This window comes from Lytechinus variegatus, chromosome 17 (assembly GCF_018143015.1).
Source record: "Lytechinus variegatus isolate NC3 chromosome 17, Lvar_3.0, whole genome shotgun sequence".
Classification (NCBI taxonomy): Eukaryota; Metazoa; Echinodermata; class Echinoidea; order Temnopleuroida; family Toxopneustidae; genus Lytechinus; species Lytechinus variegatus.
In genome coordinates this window covers 14,699,030-14,720,567 of record NC_054756.1, presented here as the reverse complement: position 1 = coordinate 14,720,567, position 21,538 = coordinate 14,699,030, and the positions used below count along the sequence as shown (strand labels likewise).

The window sequence follows — 21,538 nt, the reverse complement described above, 5'->3', positions numbered from 1 at the left end:
CGTTTCTTTCTTTCACCGAATGCGAAATCTCGTACCATTGCACGAATAAGAATATTCGCTATTTGTGTTGTACAACGCCTCGGAATCTAGCGAAAATATGAAAAAAGAAGAGTTTTTCCCTCCAGTAATCTATGAAAAAGGAGCAAAAATATTGAAAGCGAAAAGCAAAATCCCACAAGCCGGGCCCACAAGCGCACATGATCTTGGACAGCATTGCGCATTTAGCCAGCGGGTTGTACGCGCATTGTCATCTTATTCAATGAAATCGCATTGTGACGTCACCTCCTAAAGCCGTGCAATGGTACATTTTGGATGGTACGTCTTTTGTGCAACGGTACGAATGTGTGACATTCAGCCTCCCATTTGATCGCGTACAACAAGCTAAGTAGGCGTTGTACAATTTGATATGAACTAATCAAGTGCGCTTGCACGTGCAGAAACTGCCATCATCTTTTGATCATCGAGAGTTTTTAAAGGCTTTATTCTGCAACTTCATACCGGTACAGGATAATTAAATTGTGAGAAGCATAACAAGGTGAGTCAATTAAGATCCGAAAACGTTAGCCGGCCAGCGCGTTGCAAATTGACTCGAGTCAGTGGAAGACCCTGCAACATCGTAGAGCAGTGTCAAAGCTTACTATGATGTACCGAATCACCAACCATCTGATTGACATCCCCGACGACCAGTTGGTACCGCTCAACACTCCAACCAGAGGCCACAGCAAGAGATTTCTAATCCCACGATCACGCACATCACTACTGAAGGATACGTTCTTCCCAAACACCATCCGTTTGTGGAACGGTCTACCTGAAAATGTGGTCATCTCACCATCGATCGACATCTTCAAGACACGAGTCAGAGATGTCGTCTTAAACTAGGCCTAACTCAAAATATGAGAACAATTTGTATATAGTGTATATGCGTTCGTTTTTGGACTTATTTTCATCGAGCTTTGCTACGAGCAACACGTTTAATTAGCCGATAGACAACCAACTGTTGTGCGGTGATACTCCGTGGAGGTTTATGCACACTACTGGAAGAAGAAGAGTGAAAAAGCAGCAGGAGCGCAGCTCAGCGTTAACCGGAGTCGGGTAGAAGCCGCGCGCAGCCCACCCAGGAGCTGAGCTGTAGCATTAGCTCAGGCGCTAGGTCTAGATCGTCTGTCTTTTAGTTTAAGCGAGGACGATCTAACGTGTTGGTCCAGATTTGTTACACAACAAATCTCACTTACAGAAGGAATATAAAACAAATATATCAGGCGTTAGTGGGAATTAATAATCCTCGGGGCTTCGCCCCTCGTTAAAAATAGTAATTGCCAGACCAACCTCGGATAAATATTACCCAATATATAACTCAAACGAAGATTCTTGCCATCTGATTGGTTGAAAGGTGTTCAATATTTGGTCCATTCTTTACTGCGTACATTTTGTAATTTTCCATTGCACGGTGACCGTGCATTTTTTATTTTTCCATTGCACGGTAAGCGCGCTAGCGCTCCCTCATAATCATCTACTTACCTGTGTGTATATGTGTCTTTGTGCGCATGAAGCAATGCGCGTCACAAAACAATGAAAGCAAAGGGCTGATGAGCTGTCGATACATGTTGTAATCCACCGACTAGCAATAATTTTTTATCAGAGAAAAGGAGTTGATGGAAATAAGCCAACCTAATCTTTATCTTTTTTATTCCTTTTTTTCCATTTTTAAAAACTTTGTAACTTATATGGGTTATATAAAACAAATAATGAATGTAAATATTTGTGCAATGGAAAGAATATTTACATTCGATGAAAGATTAAAAGTTCCATTCAACTCGGCTAACACCTCGTTGAATGGAACCTTACATCTTTCATCTCATGAAAATATTCTTCCCATTGCACGCATACACATTCATTATTTGTATACTATACTATCTCAAAGCCTGATATATTTGTATACTATACGCAGCTATTAGGCGTTTGCGAATAATTCCCTCTAATGTGAACCGGTATGAGTTAATCCTTTTATAAGATTTAAGCTATTCGCGTGACCTTCGAAATTGTATACCGAGTATTATATCCTACATTAATTAAATCCTGTATGCTGATTGGTTTAGATAGCATCAGGTGACCAAACATATTCTCACTATTTTGCGATGTCGAAAATGAAACGCCCACCGAAGAAAATGTGCTATTCCGTGACGTCAATGATGGAATAGTCGACTATTCCATCATTGACGTCACATATCATTGACATATAGATCATGCAATTTCTCGGGCGCACCGGTCAGCGAGTTGACTTTACCGGGCAAGTCCAGTGAAGGTACGGCGCAGGCACAAATCCGCGTTCCGCTGAGCGCATGGTTTCGGAAAAAGTAGATCAGCCTGCGCAGCGCGTTATCTATATTTAATTTCAGATTAGGAAAAGATGAACAACGTATACAAGAGTAGATAAACTATTGTTCTACCTTATTCAGTTATTAAGTGTAAGATATAAAACAAATATACCAGGGGCGGTATTCTGAAAACGTTCTTATCTTAATTTTGTTCTTATCTACGTCACTTTCTTAAATTGGTATTCTGAAAACGTTCTTATCTTTTTCTTATCTTTTGTTCTTATCTTTGTTCTTATCTTGCTCTCCACCAACGAACGTAGAGGGCAGCAACACACAAGCGTGTTGCTCTAAGGAAGGTCAACTCGATACGCGCATGCAACTGAGCTGCGCGCATATTTTATTGTTCATGACAACGAAATCAAATGCCGATCAAATACAACAACAAATTAGTAGTGATCAAGAAACGAATATGAAAGAATATGACTACAACGATATCAAAGATAACATTAAAAAATATGTTGAAGGATATACATAAATATGAAAACATACTTTGATATTTAAAACTTTACAAATGCAAGTTTCAGGAAACTAAAATCATTACCAAATCGGTGATTGTTGTTATCAGCGATTTCACCAGACGGCTGAATTAGGTGATTTGCGCCGAGACGATTTTGTGACCACTCGCAAAGCATTTCGGGATTGAATATGTCCCCCTTATTTTCTCTGGGCTCTTCGCTGAACCCATCATCATTCTATGCATAAGCTACATTATGCTCCGTCGTCTGCTTAGATTTCAACCCCCTAGTCTAGCACTGGTACTTGTTCTGCTAGGCGTCGATCAGCATTTATCTGCAGTCCATATAGGCCGTGACTCATTTATTTATTTATTTATTAGAGCAGCCGGGCAGCAATGCCAATGGGTATTAAAAAATAATTCACGTATCTATCAGTAGTATGTTATCATTTCTTTTCACCATTTTCCCCAAAACTTATAAATTTAGAAATACATTCCAATCAGTAATAAGTGAAGTCTACATCTAACCTAGATTATGATCATGTTGATCGATAAACCAAAAGCTTCAGTCTCTGTATTTTGGTTGCTCTGCTGAACTGCGCTGGCTCACTCACCGATGGAGATTATAGTAAAATGTCAGAAATTGTTGAATAAATCCCCAGAAACGACGGTTATTCCTGTCTAGTTGATCGATAGACTCAAGTCTAAAGATCTACATGTAACTTTATTTGTCTAACTAGACAAATGCTCTGACCAGTCTCGATCTGTTTGTTGAAGATGTTGTTCCACACTGGATATCTAAGTAGATCTAGAATATATATAGATCTAGCACGACTTGTTGGTATGAGATAGTCTATGCAACAATAAAAAATACTAAAATAATTATAAACTCAAAACAGATGAATTCCACATTATAGTATAGGACGCCTAAATCTAGACCATTTGAGGGTTGGTCCATGCAAGCTAAGTTTGGTTCAATTAAGGCCAGCCTGCATGGGCTAGCCGCTAGTTATGATTTTTTTAAGTCCGTTAAATGCCTACAGGGTAAAGTCTAGTAGATCTAGAACTAGAAGATTGAAGGTTGAAAAGTTACCGTTAGGCCTTACCGTTAGGCATGAAATCTTTAAAATTCAGTTAGAAAATGCATAAAAATAAAATCACGACGAGCTCATGCAGTCACTTTGCTCTTTCACTTTGGAAATTTATCCAAAAAAGTACGTGTTCTGCCAGCCAAGCCCAGCCCCAGGCCATGCAGGCCCAGGAAAATTTACCAATTCTTGCAATATGGCAAACAAATTATGTAAAAGTCTTTGACTGCACAGAATCAATGGTCAAATTAAGATATGGATGCTGTCAATCAAATCTACTTTCTGCCCAAAATCATAAATTAAGATGGTGTAAAATCTATCTAGCTCCCATTTCTTCTAGTCTAGGCCTAGATCTAAGTATAACTAAGGTCTAACGCAAAACGATGATGGCACTCGATCTGCAAACGATGTAACATTGCAATCAATTTCCCAGAATTGGCTGATTTGTCTTAGAAATTATTGAAGAAAACCAGGGAAAATGTGAATAGGTGGCCGTTTATTCAAGCTTTAATTTGGCTTTGGAAGTTTGGTTGCTCAATGATTATCGACCTTCGACGCGACGCCATGCAGCGCCTGGCTGTGCAGCTCGGCTGCAGCGCAGCGCGCAGCCAATGCAATGCATCCGATGCATGAGTTTTTTTTTTCGCCGTCCATAGTCTCGGACTCGAAGTTGAAATTTAGACCCGGATTTCGGGGATTCGGCGCCTTGTATGAAGATTTATAGACTAAAAAGTAAAATGCAATTTAAAATTTGAAATCTGACCTTGAACAATCATCGTTGATAAACATCAGCCCTGAAGCAATTGCACTTCAAATCAGACCAGGCAAATTAGACGTCATTGTGTATGTTGCTAGAAGATCTAAGACGAGTCGACTGAAGCCCCAGCGCATGATCATCAACGTTACTAGTAGCTACGCGACCGGCCCAGACTCGGCGCACCCAGGCCAGAAAATTGACCTCGATTATTACGGTGGTTTGCTATGCATTTATTAGTGGTGCAGCGAAATTCAGCAGAGGAAAATAAGAGATAAGAGGTATCCTCGTCATAGACTTAATATTCCAAAATGAGAAAAAATGTCAAAATCATGATTATTTAAGCTAAATAATTTCTTTAAAAATAAAAGTAATATTTGTAATATTTCTACCTAGAATAACCGACCTAATAATTGTTCATTAAAAATATTAAAAATTAACAAATGAAAAAAAATCAACTCGACAAATTTCCGAAAAGTCCCCCTTATTTTTTAGAGTGGTCACAAAATTCGAGCGGAGTTGACCTTCCTTAGAGCAACACGCTTGTGTGTTGCTGCCCTCTACGTTCGTTGCTCTCCACCCAATGCTGAGCGCGTAAATTTACAACTCGCGCATATAATGCCAAAGCGCGCTAAAAGATAAGAACAGAATGTAGATAAGTGGTATTCTGAAAACGTTCTTATCTTTTTTCTTTCTTATCTTTCACGATATTTAAGATAATATTTAAGATAGCTAGAGGGTTATCACATCTCACGATGTCCGCGTTTTTTCTTGCTCAAAATCGATGGCCTCTAGTAGTAACAAGTACCCACAAGTATTCCTCCCACCATTTATTTCATTCACCCTTTATGTTGCCCGTCTCTTTTTTTATCCCTTCTTTCTTTTCCATTTTTTATTCCTTTCTATCTGTCTGTCTTTCTTCTATTAACTTTTTCTTTATTCTTTCCATTGATTTTTTTTCGTTTTTTTTCCCAACTTTTTATTTTCCCTTTCGTTTTCTTTCTTTCTTTTTTTTCTTTCTTTCCTTATTTCTTTTTTCTATGAATTTACCTTTCTTTCTTTATCTTTTTTGTAGTCTTCATATTTGCGTCAAATTTCCTTTCATTTTTTTCTCTCATCTTTATTTCTTTGTTTAATTTTCTTTTTTTCTCTCTTCCTTCACTTTTTACATTTTTATTCCCTTTTTTCTCTTTCTTTTTATTTCTTTCTAACTTTCTTTCATTCGTTTTTTTTAGACTTTTTTTCATTTTCGGTTCCTTGTTTATTTATTTTATCTTATATTAGTTTGACCTTTTTCTATTTTTGTGTGTATTCCTTTTAGTTAATTTCTTTTTTTTCTTCATTTTTGTTCCTTCACTTTATCATGGATAATTGTTCTATTTTTTTTTATTCCTTTTCCTTCTTTTATTCATTCTATTTTCTTTCTTTTTTATTTTTGAATTCTTTTTGCTTGTTTTCTTTCGTTTACTCTTTATTTTTTCATTATTTTCTGCTTGTCACTTTCATCTTTTTTTCTGCTTCATTCTGACCCTTTTCTGTCTTCTTTCTTTCATACCTACTTACTTTCTTTCTTCATATTTTGTTCTTTATTCGTACCTGCTTTATTTACTTTTCTTACTTTTTTTGCACGTGGACGTCTCGAAATAATAAAATCAGTCATTGCGTATAAAATGCCTATTTCGCGCAATGCGCCAGAAACGGTGAACGCGCAGCGCCCATGATATTCTCTTCACATAAAGAACGCTTCTATTGGTTAAACTGCCAATATAAAGCACATTTTGATTGGTAAAATCTTAAAAATGGGCGTGTTGGAGATAAGAAGGGGGCAGTCCTTACAGAGATAAGAACGCGTTAAGAAGATTTTCAGAATACCGATTTGCAATGATTTTAGCGTCTTCTTATCTCAGTGAGATAAGATAAAAGATAAGAACAAAGATAAGAACGTTTTCAGAATACCACCCCAGGCCTTTATTTCGAAAGTATAAAGGGAATTATTTATCCTCGGTTGTAATGGCCAAATTACTTTTTTCCCCTCGGGGCTTCGCCCCTCGGGAAAAAATAGTAATGCCAGTCCAACCTCGGATGTATAATTCCCGCTATATTTACTAAAAGCCTGGTATATTTGTATAGTATACAATTCAATGAATAGTACATTTCTCAGCCTTAGTTGCAGATTTCACAATAATGTATTTGGCCTAATACTTTAAGAGTTATCTTGTTATTGAACAGAAGTTCGACTGGGCTGGAACGAGTATTCTCGAGGAGAGGGTCGAGTTGAGATTTTCTATTTCAACAGATGGGGTACAGTTTGCAATACCACATGGGAGATAACGGTGAGTTGAACGGTTACACTTCGTAATTCCGAAGGTTCGTAATTCCGAAACACGTAAATTGCCTATACCTAGTGGCGTAAAAAAAAATCGACAAGCAAAAAAAAAAAAAGGCTTCAATCACAAAAATATAAGGGACTTTGTACCCCCCAAAAAAATTGACAAGCCAAAAAAAGGTCTTCAATCACATATAAAGGATTTCGTACCAGAAAAAAAATGACAAGCAAAAAAAGAATCTCGTCAGGGGGACAAAAAAGGTCTTCAAGCTCGTCGGGGGGGGGGGGCAAAAAAGGTCTTCAAGCTCGTCAGGGGAGGGCAGGGATACGTCCTTTGCATGGGGTTGTGACTCGTCAGGGTTAGGCAGGGGCCGCGGAACGGTTTTCAAAGTGGGGGAGCTGAGCCAAACGTGGGGGGCTGACCATGCTAAAAATCACAATTATATGGTCATTTTTACGTTTTTGTACATGGTTTTGGAAAAAAAGTGGGGGGCTGAAGCCCCCTAGCCCCCGGTTCCGCGGCCCCTGTTAGGTACGCTAGTGCCTATACCTCGATGTTCGTTAATCCGAAAACGTCAAAGGGTTCGTTAATCCGAACATTTGTGGTGTTATTCCGAAGGTTCGATAATCCGAAAATGAAATAAGGTTCGATGTTCCGATGGTTCGTTAATCCGAAAACGAAATAAGGTTCGTTGTTCCGAAGGTTCGTTAATCATTTCGTTTTTGGATTAACGAACCTTCGGAATTACAAACCTCACTTTGTTTTCGAACAAACGAACCTCACTTCGTTTTTTAACAAACGAACCTTCGGAGTTACGAACCTCATTTCGTTTTCGGACTAACGAACCTTCGGAAATACAAACCTTCGGAATTACGAATGTATGCGGAGTTGAACAAATCGATTTCAGATCGTTATTCAGACAATTCCCTCTTCCAAGGGTTCATTATTTCGAAGGTTTTTTTTCGAATTATGAAATAACGGGTTCGATATTCCGAAGATTTGTTTATCAACATACGAGATGCATGTAAGGTTCGTTATTCTGCATGAATTCCATTATAAGAAATGTCTGAACTACGTCATTCGGAAGATTTTATTCTAGAAATTATGGTTGGTATAGTTCACTAATTGTTTTCGTTCTAACGAACATTATTTCATTTTTTACCGTTGAACCTTGGGAATTGAGAACGAACAATATTCAGTCTTCCCGCTTGATCACTGGAACATTCGGAAAGGCAAACCTTTTTTTTCCTTTCGGAGTATTATACCTCAGGAAAAAAATAACAAAATATTGTTCGCATTAAGGAATCTTTTTTTTTTCGAACTAACGAACGTCTATGTAATGTATTTGTTTCGGAATAATGAACCTTCTGAAAAATGAATCTTCGTGATAAAAGAACGTAACCCGAAAATATCACCCGAGAGTCGAGAGTCAAAGTGTATGAATTCTCGACCTACTTTCATGATTTAGACAATGTGTGGGTCCGGTCGGTTTTACTGAAGTTATCCATCATTTAATCGTCGTGTAAAAGTCACTGAATAATTCATGCATTGGCGTCCCACCGTGTATTCAAAGGATTCAGCCTTATTATTGGAGTTAAGAGACTGTTACAGTTTTTCCCCTGTTTTTTCGAACTCCATCATCAATAATTTCTTGAAGCATGACTTTCATTGTCTGATCACCCTTTTATGCAGGAACAGTGGCCGCCAGCTAGGAAATTTTAATGGGAGCGGGAGACGATTTTAAGTATTTCGTTTTTTTTCTTCATTCAAATAATGAGGATATGGAGTTAATTAAAAGACATATTATCTTGTACTCCCCTTTCTTCTCCCCCCCCCCCTTCACTCCTTGAAAAATGAAATGTGATGGCGCCCTCTCCCGTTTATGCCGCCCCTAGCTGTCTCTGTCGATTGGTGTACCCTTTTTTATCCCATTATTATTTGTCCAGACCAAGTTAGATGTACAATTTAATTGTAGTTTGGAATGCGGTGGTAACCTTATCAAACATGTGAATGTGGAAGAGTGTTTATAACTACATCTAAGAAGTTGAGTTTGCTCTAAAGAATTCTAATCACTAAAATCCCTTTGACTCGTTTGCAGCAGTCATTAAAGGACAAGTCCACCCCAACAAAAACTTGATTTGAATAAAAAGAAATTCAACAAGCATAACACTGAAAATTTCATCAAAATCGGATTCAAAATTAGAAAGTTATGACATTTTAAAGTTTCGCTTCATTTCACAAAACAGTTATATGCACATCTCGGTCGGTATGCAAATGAAGGAACTGATGACATCACTCACTCTTTCTTTTGTATTTTATTATATGAAATATGAAATATTTTGATTTTCTCGTCATTGTCATGTGAAATGAAGTTTCATTCCTCCCTAAACACGTGGGATTCCATTATTTTAATATTTTGTGCTTCGGGCAAGGAGGTCCTAATCATCAAAGTCGTAAAAATGGAAATATTGTATAATTCAAAAAATAAAAAACGAAAGAAATAGTGAGTGACATCAATCGAATCTCTCATTGGGATGTAACTGGCTCGTTCATTTTTCTTAAAAATAAGTGAAACTTTGAAATGTCATAACTTTCTTATTTTACATCCGAATTTGATGAAATTTTCAGCATTGTGCTTGTCTGATTTTTTCTCTATTGATTCAAATCAACATTTTTCTGAGATGGACTTGACCTTTTAAAATACATACACCTTCGATCTGGTTAGTTTAATCTGGCTAATTTCAAACTGTGACTGGCATTTTATCTTACTGTGATCTAATATTAGAAAGTTCCTTTGTTCCCCCATAGGATTCCAATGTGGTGTGTAGACAGCTTGGTTTTTGGAGAGCCTTCGCCACCATCGATTCCATCGTCTTTGGAGCCACTCCAACAGCTCCAGTATGGCTCGATCAAACCAACTGTTCAGGAGATGAGGACTCCCTCTACAGGTGCAGAAAGGCTGGAGTTGGTAGGAACGAATGTCAGCATGAAACAGATGCCGCTGTCATCTGTGATCTTACAGGTATGGAGGTCACTTCCACTATGGTGTCTTTGGCATTATGGTAGCAGCTACCATGGTAACAGGGCTCAGCAGCCAATCAGATTCAAGGATTACATACTATATACAATAAGAAGTTTTCGCATCGCGACGCAGAACGAATTTAAGAAACCAGTAAATGTGTTGAAAAAAATGGCAATGGACAGCTGGGAGGTCTTTGTCGAAAATTGGTGAACCGGAACAGAAGTTTCATCCTAATCTTTGGAGCTGACGTAAAATAAAAAAAAATACGTGTCGTTTGTCCATGCAGAGTCACCAATTTTGAAGAAAGACCGCATATTAATAATAATTATACTTGCTTACCGGTATATAGCGCTTAATACTTACTTTGTCAGTAGTCTCTAAGCGCTCTACAGTATATCCAGCATAATTACCCTGGCTTTAGCAGGGTAATTATTGAGGTCACTTATAAAAAAAAAACGCACAATATGCTACCGACCCCGTAGCATAAAGCGTAACACCAGGTACTTTTTGCATTTACAACGGGGAGGCTCTCTGCAAGGCAATGATTCCTTTAAAAATGCAATTGATATCGCAATGGAGAGCTGAGAGGCTTTCGTCGAAGGTTTGTTGATTTGGACAGCTGCAGATCATCCGAAGATTTGCACCAGACGAACAATTGCAAATATGTCGTTGTCCAGAGTCAAGAGATTCCGATGCTATCCCTGTCCACCAACTTTCGACAAAAGCCTCTCAACTCACTGTGATTTGACTTGCATTTTCAAAGGAATTGGTGCGGTGAAGGGAGTTTCGCCGTAATGACTAGATCGTAAGACAGGGGAGTGTTTCATCAACATTTTTGTCCGACAAGTTGTCAGATCTGACATCTTTCTCTGACTCTGATTGGCTGTGAGGCACTGTTACTATGGTAACTGTCGGATAAAATGGGACTTGTCGGATAAAACGTCCGACAAGTCCTTCCATGAAACGCTCCCCCGATTTCTACAATATTACATTACAGTGTATGATTAATCGTATCAATCATATCTACAGGATTCCCATAAGAATAAAAAAAAATTCTTCTTGGTTTTTGTGTGTTCTTGAATTTTATCTCAAACTGCCTTGTAAATGCTCCGTGATATTTTTTTTCTCAAGGCATAAAAATGAAATCTCAATTCAAAGGGTAATATCACGTTCCACTAGAATAGCTTCTATCATTTTTTTTTTGCAGGAGTTTCTGCATTTTATTCAGAAATCAATGATAAATAATCATGTTCACATAATTGAATGAATACAAATTAAATGTGACAATTTAAAAGATACAATATAAATAATACAAACAAGACTGATAATTAAATCATACCTTAGCATGTGATATAGTTCGGTAAAATACAGGGGCCAGCTATTATAAGCACAGAGGTGCTTGAAGCAATAGCAGCCATAAATCATAAATTATTGAACTCCTCTGCTCAACATTTTGTAGGTCAATTACTTGTTGGTCATACCGGCGGAGATGGAAGGCCACTCTTGTATTACAACATCTCGGATTCATCAGGTTTCCATGAAAGATCACCCATCAACGTCTCTGCAATTACGATGGTTTACCATAAAGAAGAAACTACCTTGTATTGGATCCAGGACGTAGAGGGCTCTTCACAGAACTGTGAACTTCGACGAATGAATATGAACAGTAGTAATAACCAATGGGAAACTTTCGCAACGCTGACTTTGTGCGAACGTGAGTCAGAGTGCATATTTATTTGACCGAAGAACCGAGGCTTCTTTTATGATTTAGGATATAGTCAGGTAGATATCATCAAAATTACTGCATGACCGTCGAGTTGGGTATATATGCATTTTTTTTGCTGAAAGTTGTATAGTGTAGGGTGTCTACTTTAAGAATGCGACGGGTGCAACTTTGGCACACTTGGGATTTTTTTTAAATTGACGTCATATAGGCCACGCCCACTTTTTTAAATACCTTTTAAATATGACTTTCATACTTTATGTCATGTTTGGTATCAAATTAAAGCTAATGACAAATAAAATACAAATATATGGATCACTGGGCATTTAGATCGTACTTGTGTCAGTTAAAGGTAATTTGAGGTCATAAAGATCAAATTACATTACAAGCGTAAGTAATACATATTAGACGAAAAAATATCATGTTTTAAATACAAATAAGTTAGCAATAGTGTGCATTTTGTACTGAAAGTTAAGTTGAGCGTGCGCATATTAAGAATCCAATGGGTGCGACCTTGGCATCTTGAGGAATTTTTACTTTTCTGACGTCATAAACCACACAAATTTTCTTACATTCCTCTGAATTATTACTTTTCTATTGAGCTGAATAAACATATCATGTGTGATATCAAATTAGTACAAATGCAAAATCAAATCCACATATCTGAATCACAAGGCATTTAGAACGCATTCAGGGCAGTTAAAAGTCATTTAAGGTCACGAAATGTCAAATTGGGTCACAAAATTAAGCATTAAATGCAACATATAATGCGGACTATCTCATGTGGAATACAAACAAGTTGGGCATCATATGTATTTGGGGCTTTAGGTTATGTTGAGGATCTGTATTTTCAGAATCTGACAGGGGCTACTTTGGTAGCCTTGGGGCAACGTCATTTTCTGACGTCATAAACCACACCATCCTTTTCACAAAGGACAACCTCTTAATTATAACTTATCTATGATCTAGTGTGTGAAATAAACACATCATGTTTGGTATCAATTGAAAGCTTGTGGAAAATGGAATGTAAATTTATAAATAAATAAAACACACTGTGTCATAAACAAGTGCGGGTAGGCCTAATGTCCTGTTCTAAGTACTATAAGTTATCTTCTGAAGATGTCATGGGAGTAGAAGCATATATAATTTTTCTCTGACGACACTGATATTTCTGTTCTACCAGACTGTTCTCCTTTTTGGGTTTACAAGTCTTCTGCATACTGATGAAAAGGTAATCGATATGTATGGTATTCAACCTAGGAGAAAAAGCTTGCTTTGCACAGACAATTCCTTTCATTGTATTGGCGGTGGGATACCATGTTGTGTTAATTTGGTAAGGGGAATACTTTCACTCTGAACTTACTGCTTACTCTACATAGCCTGATGTAGAAAAAGTGGACAGGAATCAGGATCAATTAAAGCTGTAGTATTTAAACATAATCTCTTTCTTAACTAATAATAATTGTAAAGATTAAGAGCCTACCCCAACTGAAAAGTCAGCAAAAGAACGTGTCAAATGTGCTCTTCTCCAGGATCTTCATCCAGAGAAAATCTTATCCGAAAGACGCCCCTGCAACTAACCTTTCATGTATGAATGGGAAGTATATTAAGTTAGGAGGGCATTCCTGTACCTGTTCATAGCATAGTGGATACTCCCATCATGGGAATTTCAGAACTTGTTCCATGTGGATTAATATCGGGGCCACCATGCATATTCTAGGGCTAGCGTTGTCACTTTGGTGTATCGTATTGTGCCATTCTAAACACAAGTATATGCAATCGAGATGGAAGAGGGCAAATCAGTCTGGAAGAGGATTAAGCAAGTCCAGAGTGAGAGTCTTTCCCTTGCCAGATTGATACAATATATGGTATCCCAACCTAATATATTGTCTGTGCACAGTCAGCTTTTTTCTCCTAGTTTCAATACCATAACTTTAGCTTTGGGCGTTGTGGCCCAGTGGATAAGTCTTCTGACTTTGAAACAGAGGGTCGTGGGTTCGAATCCCAGCCATGGCGTAATTTCCTTCAGCAAGAAATTTATCCACATTGTGCTGCACTCGACCCAGGTGAGGTGAATGGGTACCCGGAATGATTAATTCCTTGAATGCATGAGCGCTGAAAGGCAGCTCAAGCTAAAGCCGGGGTAATAATAATAACAATGCGCCTCGGAATAGAATATATCTAGATAGATGGCGCTTTATTAATGCCTATTATTATTATTATTATTATCATCATCATTATTATATCGATCACTTTTTCATCAGTATGCAGAAGACTTGTAAACCCTAAAAGGAGAACGGTCTGGTAGAACACAAATGTCAGTGTTTTCAGAGAAAAATTATATATGCTCTACTCCCATCTTCAGAAGATAACTTATAGTATGTGGAACAGGACATTGGGCCTACCCGTACTTGTTCCTCCCCTTGCAGGTGCAAGTCAGTGTAACCCTGTTCTATGAGGCTCATGGGCGGAAATCCCAGGGGGGACAGGGGGACGCGTTCCCCATACCAAAAATATTAGGGGGACACAATATCAAGCGTATCCCTACTACTAGTATTTTTGGTCTTTTCTGATGAAAAAAATACATCATTGAAAATCGTATGTCAAATTTTCCAGGCGCTGGTCTCCCCCTACCTTTGGGGAGAGATTTCCGCCCTTGATGAGGCTTAAGGCAAGTGTGAAACGAACATGTCGACGTATACAGCTAAGGCAGAGACATGCAGTCGAGATTGTTGAGGAATTTACACTTTTTAAATACTGATAAACTCCCGCCTTCATTAGACCTTTCATGAGCTAAAATGACCTAAAGGTGACCTTGGCATGTAATTTGTTTTTGTATAAATGTACACTCCATTTTCAATAAGCTTTAATTTGATACAAAACAAGATATGTTTAGTCCGTACACTAGGAAAGAGATACTGTAGATCATAATTAAGATGTTGACCTATATGAAAAGGATGGTGTAGTCTATGACGTCAGAAAATGATGTTGCCCCAAGGGTACCAAAGTAGCCCCAGTCAGATTCTAAATATTCACATCCTCAACATAACTATCAGCCAAAAATACATTTAATGCTCAATTTTTTTTTGTATTCCAAACATGAGATAGTCCGCATTATGTTGCATTGCTTACATTTGCGACCTAACTTGACCTTTCATGACCTTAAATGACCATTAACTGGTCTGAACGCAATATAAATGCCCTATGATTCATATTTGTGGATTTGATTTTGCATTTGCTATAATTTGATATCAACATGATATGCTTATTCCACTGAATAGAAAATTAACAATTAAGAGAAATGTAAGAAAGTTGGTGTGGCTTATGACGTCACATAAATAAAATTCCTCAAGATTCTAAGGTCGCACCCATCGCATTCTTAATATGCGCACCCTTAACTTAATTTTCAGCAAAAAAATGCATACAATAACTAACTTATTGGTATTTAAAACGTGATATTTTTCGCTTTATATTTATTACTTACATTTGTAATGCAATTTGACCTTTTATGACCTTTAATGACCTTTAACTGACAAATGTGTGATCTAAATGCCCAGTGATCCATGAAATGGCATTTGATTTTTCATTAGCTTTAATTTGATACCAAACATGACATCTTTATTTCATTAAATATGAAAGTCATATTTAAGAAGTATGTAATAAAAGTGGGCGTGGCCTATGACATCGATAAAAAAAATGCCCAAGTGGCAGCTGTCGGGTTCTTGAAGTACACACCCTATACTACAACTTTCATTAAAAAAGTTGCATATATATCCAACTTGACGGTCATGTTGTGGTTCTATTTGAATAATATCAGGAATAATATATAAGACGCCAATGTAAATAAATCTCGAACACATGCAGCGTATATCGTCACATTCAACAATTCAATATGTTTAATTATACCATTTTGTTATTTGACTGCGAATTGAATATTTACAAGATTGGTCAGAAAAGTATGGATCTTAAACTTTTTAAGTGACCTCCATATATTTCTTATGACACATTTACTTATATCATTTCTTTAATTTAACTAGTTAATGCATGGTTATTCAGTGACTGGATTTTTTAAGGACAAGTCCACCCTAACAGAAAAGACGATCTGAATAAAAAGTGGAAAATCCAACAAAGTTATGACATTTTTAAGTTTTGCTTGATTTCACAAAACAGTTATATGCACATCTCGTTCGGTATTCAAATGAAGGAACTGATGACATCACTCACTATTATTTCTTTACTCATTTTCTTTTAGGAAACATGAAGCATTCTTATTTTCTCCTCATTGTCCTGGGAATGAAAGTTTTATTTCTCCCTGAACTTGTGGAATCACCATCGTTTAACATCTTATGGTTCAGTCAAGTTGGTCTTTATTGTCAAATCAGTAAAAATATAAGTATTGTATAATATTCAAACGATAAAAAACAAAAGAAATAGTGAGTGAGGGACATCATCGATTCTCTCATTTGCATGTGAATAAATTGTGTATATAACTATTTTGTGAAAAATAAGGGAAACTTTAAAATGCCATAACTTTCTTATGACATCCGATTTTGATAAATTTTTCAGCATTACGCTTGCCTGATTTTTTTCTATGGATCCAAATCAACATTTTCTGAGGTAAACTTGACCTTTAAGAATACCACTGGGCCTGTCTGTTATCATAGCCACTAGCTATACAATCCATGTTTAGTAGAATTTACTTATCACTGAAATGATTAAAATGAGACGGCCATTATTTTGTTTCCACTTAAGAATATTCGGCAGTGACTATCGATGAAATCGGGGCATATGTCTTCTGGACGGAGCCTTCAAAATCAAGAAGGGTTTACCGGAAGGCTACCGACGGGTCTAGTCCAATTGTGTTTCGATACAACGTACGAGCTCCTCTAGGAATCGCTCTACGCAAAGCAACACGGTAAGGTATAGGTATTATCCAGATAGCATTTAGAGGGCCAAAGTGCCTCCCCCAGCAAGATGCAACGAGCATCTTGGCCACTTTTGGTCACTCATCTGCCCTACTAAGAAAAAATGAAAATAACATGGAAAAATAAAGAGACGAGTGAATAAAAAACAAGACTAAGAAGGGGAAGAAGCTAAACCATTCGATCAACTCGAAACTGACATTGAATCCATTCCTCAGATACATCACTCTCTTTGCTCAAAGAACAATTGCATTTGAAGGGCCCAGGTTTTGGAACGATCTTCCCCATGTGGTACATAGTGCCTCACTTGATAAATTCAAACGTAAATTGAAAGCGATGCTTATCAATTCTTCTAATTTCCCTGTGTAAACTTTATATACATGTACTTTGATAATACACTCTGGCTGATAGGCCAAGAGCATTAGGTTTAACATGGAAATTTTTGGTAACAAGCTGATTTTTTCAGGATAGGTCCAGAAATATGTCTAGAATAACATACTAAAAGTCCTCATATATCCTCCTTGAGGATTTTCCGTAATCCAAGATGGTGTCCAAAAATCCAAGACAGTTTCAAAAAATGGCGTCTGAAGTGGTTGCTATTCCTTACAAAGGGACATAGTTAATTTTACATCCACGTGAGAGATATCATTTTAGTGTCTTTACCATGGTTTTAAGAGTCATATAATACATTAGGACAGGGTAAAGGACAGTCAGCATGGTCAGTGGTCCAGTATGTCAAAAGATCCAAGATTTCTTCCAAAAATGGAGTTTAAATTGACTGCTGTTACTGAAAAATTGACATAAAATTCGAAGATGGCTTGTAAAAATGGAGTCTAAAATGAGATAGTCTTACATCTGCCTGGAAGGTGATATTTTGGGTCTTAAGCATGGTTTAAAGGGTCTTATAATGCATTATGACAGGTTAAGAGGACATTCATTGGTCCAGTATGTCATAAATCCAAGACGGCTTCCAAAAATTAAGTCTAAAATGGATGTTTTTAATTACAAATGGACATAGACCTTTATTTTGATATCTGCCTGGGATATATGATTTTTTTTGTCAAAACCATTGTCTAAAGGGTCAAATAAAATATCATGAAAGTTCAAAGGACAGTCAGTGGTCTGCATGTCCAGAAATTTAAGATGGATTCCAAAAATGGAGTCTATAAAATTGACTGCTGTTATTGAAAATGGAATACTTCATTAAAAATCCACCTGAGATATATGATTGTGGTGTTTATACTAAGTTTTCAAGGGTCAAATAATATTTTTTGACTGAAAACAATGATATGCAGTTGTCCATTTTGCCTAAAAGTCCCAGATGGCGTCTCAATGACTCCTATCATTTGAAAATAGCGTTAATTCATAAAATATCCACCTGAGTGTGAGGAATAATTGCGGTATCAACTCTTAAATGCATTGGGGAAAACTGATCCTATGGCTTACGGTTTCAGGAGCAGGTTACAGCAGGCATTTTTCAATAATTTTACCCCCTTGGATTTTTGCACATAATGAAAAGCTGAACATCCTTGTTACTTTCTTGTCCTATATTTGCCAATTCACTTCTTACAGGTGGATATGAAGTATGACCTTTTATAAGTGATGGGAGTTACACGCCATTTTGAAAGCCCTCTTGGATTTTAATGCAAAATGGACGATTGCATATCATTGTGAGGGGTCCCAGAGTATTATTTGACTCCTGAAACTATAGACACAAAAATACTAGTAATATCTCTAACGCAGATGTAAAATATACTAATGTCCCTTTGTAAGTAATATCAGCCACTTTAGACTCCATTTTTAGCAGCCACCTTTGATTTTTTTTGACATACTGGACTACTGAGTGTCCTTTTATCTTCTCGTAATGTATTATTTGACCCATTAAATCATGACAGCTTACTATCATTTTCCAGGCAGCTATGTAAATTTGTTTGTAACAACAGCCATTTTAGACTCCATTTTTACAAGCCATCTTTGATTTTTGGACATACTGGACCACTGGCGGTCCTTTTTTTTCTTGTATTGGTGTATTATTGACCCTCTAGACAATAGTTTGACACCAAAATAAAATATCTCGGGTGGATTCTTAATGAAGCATTTTTCAGTAGCAGCAGTCAATTAAGACTCCATTTTTGGAAGTCATCTTGGATTTTTGGACATATGAAACCTCTGGCGGTCCTTTTTATTTGTCCTGGTGGATCTATTGACCCTTTAAAACCATAGTTTAGACATCAAAATCATATCTCTCGGGTGGATTTTTAATGAAATATGTAATTTTTTTAGTAATAGTAGTCAATTTAGACTCCATTTTTGGAAGCCATCTTGGATTTTTGGACATACTGGACCACTGCATGTCCTTTTAAACTGTCCTTATGCATTATCTGACCCTTAAACCATGGTTTACACACCATTTCCCAGGCAGATATTAGATGAACTATGTCAAGTTTAAACTCCATTTTACAAGCCGTCTTTGATTTTATGTCAATTTGTCAGGAACAGCAGTCAATCTAGACTCTATTTTTGGAAGTCGTCTTGGATTTTTAGACATACTTGACCACTGAGTGTCTTTTTAACCATTCCCTTCAAACTATAATTTGGACACCACAATCATATATCCAGGCAGATATTAAATGTACTATGTCCATTTGTATGTAATATAAACCATTTTAAACCCCATTTCTGGAAGAAATCTTGGCTTTTTGACATACTTGACCACTGACTGTCCTTGTAACTTGTCCAAATATACTACTTGACCCTTAAAACCATTGAACAGTTGAATAGAAACAGAATTAAAGATACTAACATAAGCAATAGATACATTGTGGATTTTTAGGCTTTGGCGGCCATTTTAGACGCCATCTTGAATTTTTGGGTTTACTGGTCTGCTTATGTTCACTCCAACCTGTATCAATAGCTCTTTCATACCTTTAAACCATGAAATATGCACCAAAATTTGATGTCTAGGTCGGATAATGAGAGCGTTATGGCAATTTTCTGTAATGGCGGCCATTTTGGACGCCATCTTGGATTACGGAAAACCCTCAAGGAGGATACATGAGGACATTTAGTATGTTATTCTAGACATGTTCCTGGACCTATCCTGAAAAAAAATCAGCTTGTTACCTGAAATTTCCTTTCTTAAGCCTATTTTGGCCTAATGCTCTTGGACTATGAGTAATGAGTAATATATAGTCGTAGAGTGGCAGACTCCCTTTTATTTATTTTATTTTTGTATTCCTTACATATCCACACTTGTCACATTTTGGCATTACTTTATTATAATCAATTTACTTACCTGTCCTCTCCTATACTCATTAAGACCGATGTTTTTTTCTGGATCCTGCAGACTTAACAAGCTTTGCTTTTTATGCAGGTTCTCTTATATTTCACTCTTTCCAATTGTCTTTAATTCCAAATCGCTATTTTCTTTAAGTTCAATTAATTGTTATGCCTTGTCTGATTTGTATTCTCATGAGTTTTCATATTGTTGTTTGTACTTGTGAAATATGTAAAATTAAGTCAAATCAAATGAGTTATCCAGTTTGGTCAACCCTACACTGAGGAAAAAAATCGTACCTCTCTGCGATTTCACCAACTTCTCCCTCATCATGCATTGCTCTGCATGGGGGGGGCGGGTGTGCTGGGGATGCTGAAGAACCCCCAATTTTTGCCTGGGGTGCCGCGTATGTTATTCACCACAGGCACCCCCCCCCCTTGGAAATTAGTTTGCATAATAGCAGAAAATAACAAAAATTCAACCCAAATCACCTTCATTTTGTGAACACCCTTTGTCTTCTTCTTCTTTTGGTTAGAAAATACAAACTAACACCCCCTATTTTTAAAAAAAAAGTTCCCAGTGACCTGCACTCACAGGGCACGTATATCTTAGTTTCAACTTTCTTGACTCTATTCTGTCCTTTTTCATTTTAGGAGAGTATACATCTTATTGAAGAATCGGGTGGATTCGCGCAATTTGACTTTAGATGATTATTCGAGTTATGTTTCATACCCAAGTAGCAATAATGTTAAATGTCTCACATTAGATGAAGCAGGTACGTACAACTTGGAAAAGAAAAAAATATGATCTGTATGGCAGCTCTTTGTCAGAACGAGTAGTTTATTTCTGGGGCCCGTAACACAAATCGTACTTTTTTTAGTAATCCTTTATTCTCTTCTCTCATAAAACAAAATTGAACATAGTAAAATATAACATTCATGATCATAAATTAAAAAGCGATATCGAATCAAATTAACCATAATTACAATTTGATTTGAACGTACAAATATTGTGATTACATTTGACAATTCTTAACAAAAAGGAAACTTGTATTACTAGTATAGGGCCTAAATTTGATCGATAACAAATGAGGCATGTGTATAAATTATATTGAAAAATTATTTTATCGTGAAAATGAAAGACAATGAATGCATATTTAAATTGAAATTTAAAAAAAACGTTTACAACAACATCTTTTCGCCTACTATAGGTGGTATGATGTACTTCATCGATTTCAAGAGTGACGCTGTCCTTAAAATGGCGCCAATTGATGGTGGCACGCTCAAGGTTGTTCCGTTGGACATCAATGACACCCCCTCGGGTATGCTGTTCGCATCGGGCTGGTTGGTCTGGCTTGAACCAACTCATCATCGGGTTGGTCGTGTCGCCCTACGGGCAAGCTCTCGGGAGATCATATACCAGGACTTTGATCAGCAGATGGAAGCTCCAGCGAGCCTCGCTTTCATTCCATAGCCAGTGAAATCGCTTTAGAAGATGAACTCGCGATCATGATTAGTGGTTTTTAATTCATTTCAATGATAGTTGTAACAATAATGATTATGTTATGACTAATAATAATGACAATAATAATAATAA

The 21,538-nt window shown here is 37.0% G+C and overlaps 1 protein-coding gene across 1 annotated transcript; it reads left to right on the top strand.

Moving 5' to 3' along the window:
• The first annotated feature begins 6,721 nt into the window (after positions 1–6,721).
• LOC121430947 lies at positions 6,722–21,538 on the top strand. Its single transcript, XM_041628384.1, has 6 exons — positions 6,722–7,004; positions 9,807–10,020; positions 11,480–11,734; positions 16,496–16,658; positions 20,596–20,717; positions 21,153–21,538. The coding sequence occupies exons 3-6, from the start codon at positions 11,593–11,595 to the stop codon at positions 21,413–21,415; spliced, it is 690 nt and encodes a 229-aa protein (XP_041484318.1). The 5' UTR covers positions 6,722–7,004; positions 9,807–10,020; positions 11,480–11,592; the 3' UTR covers positions 21,416–21,538.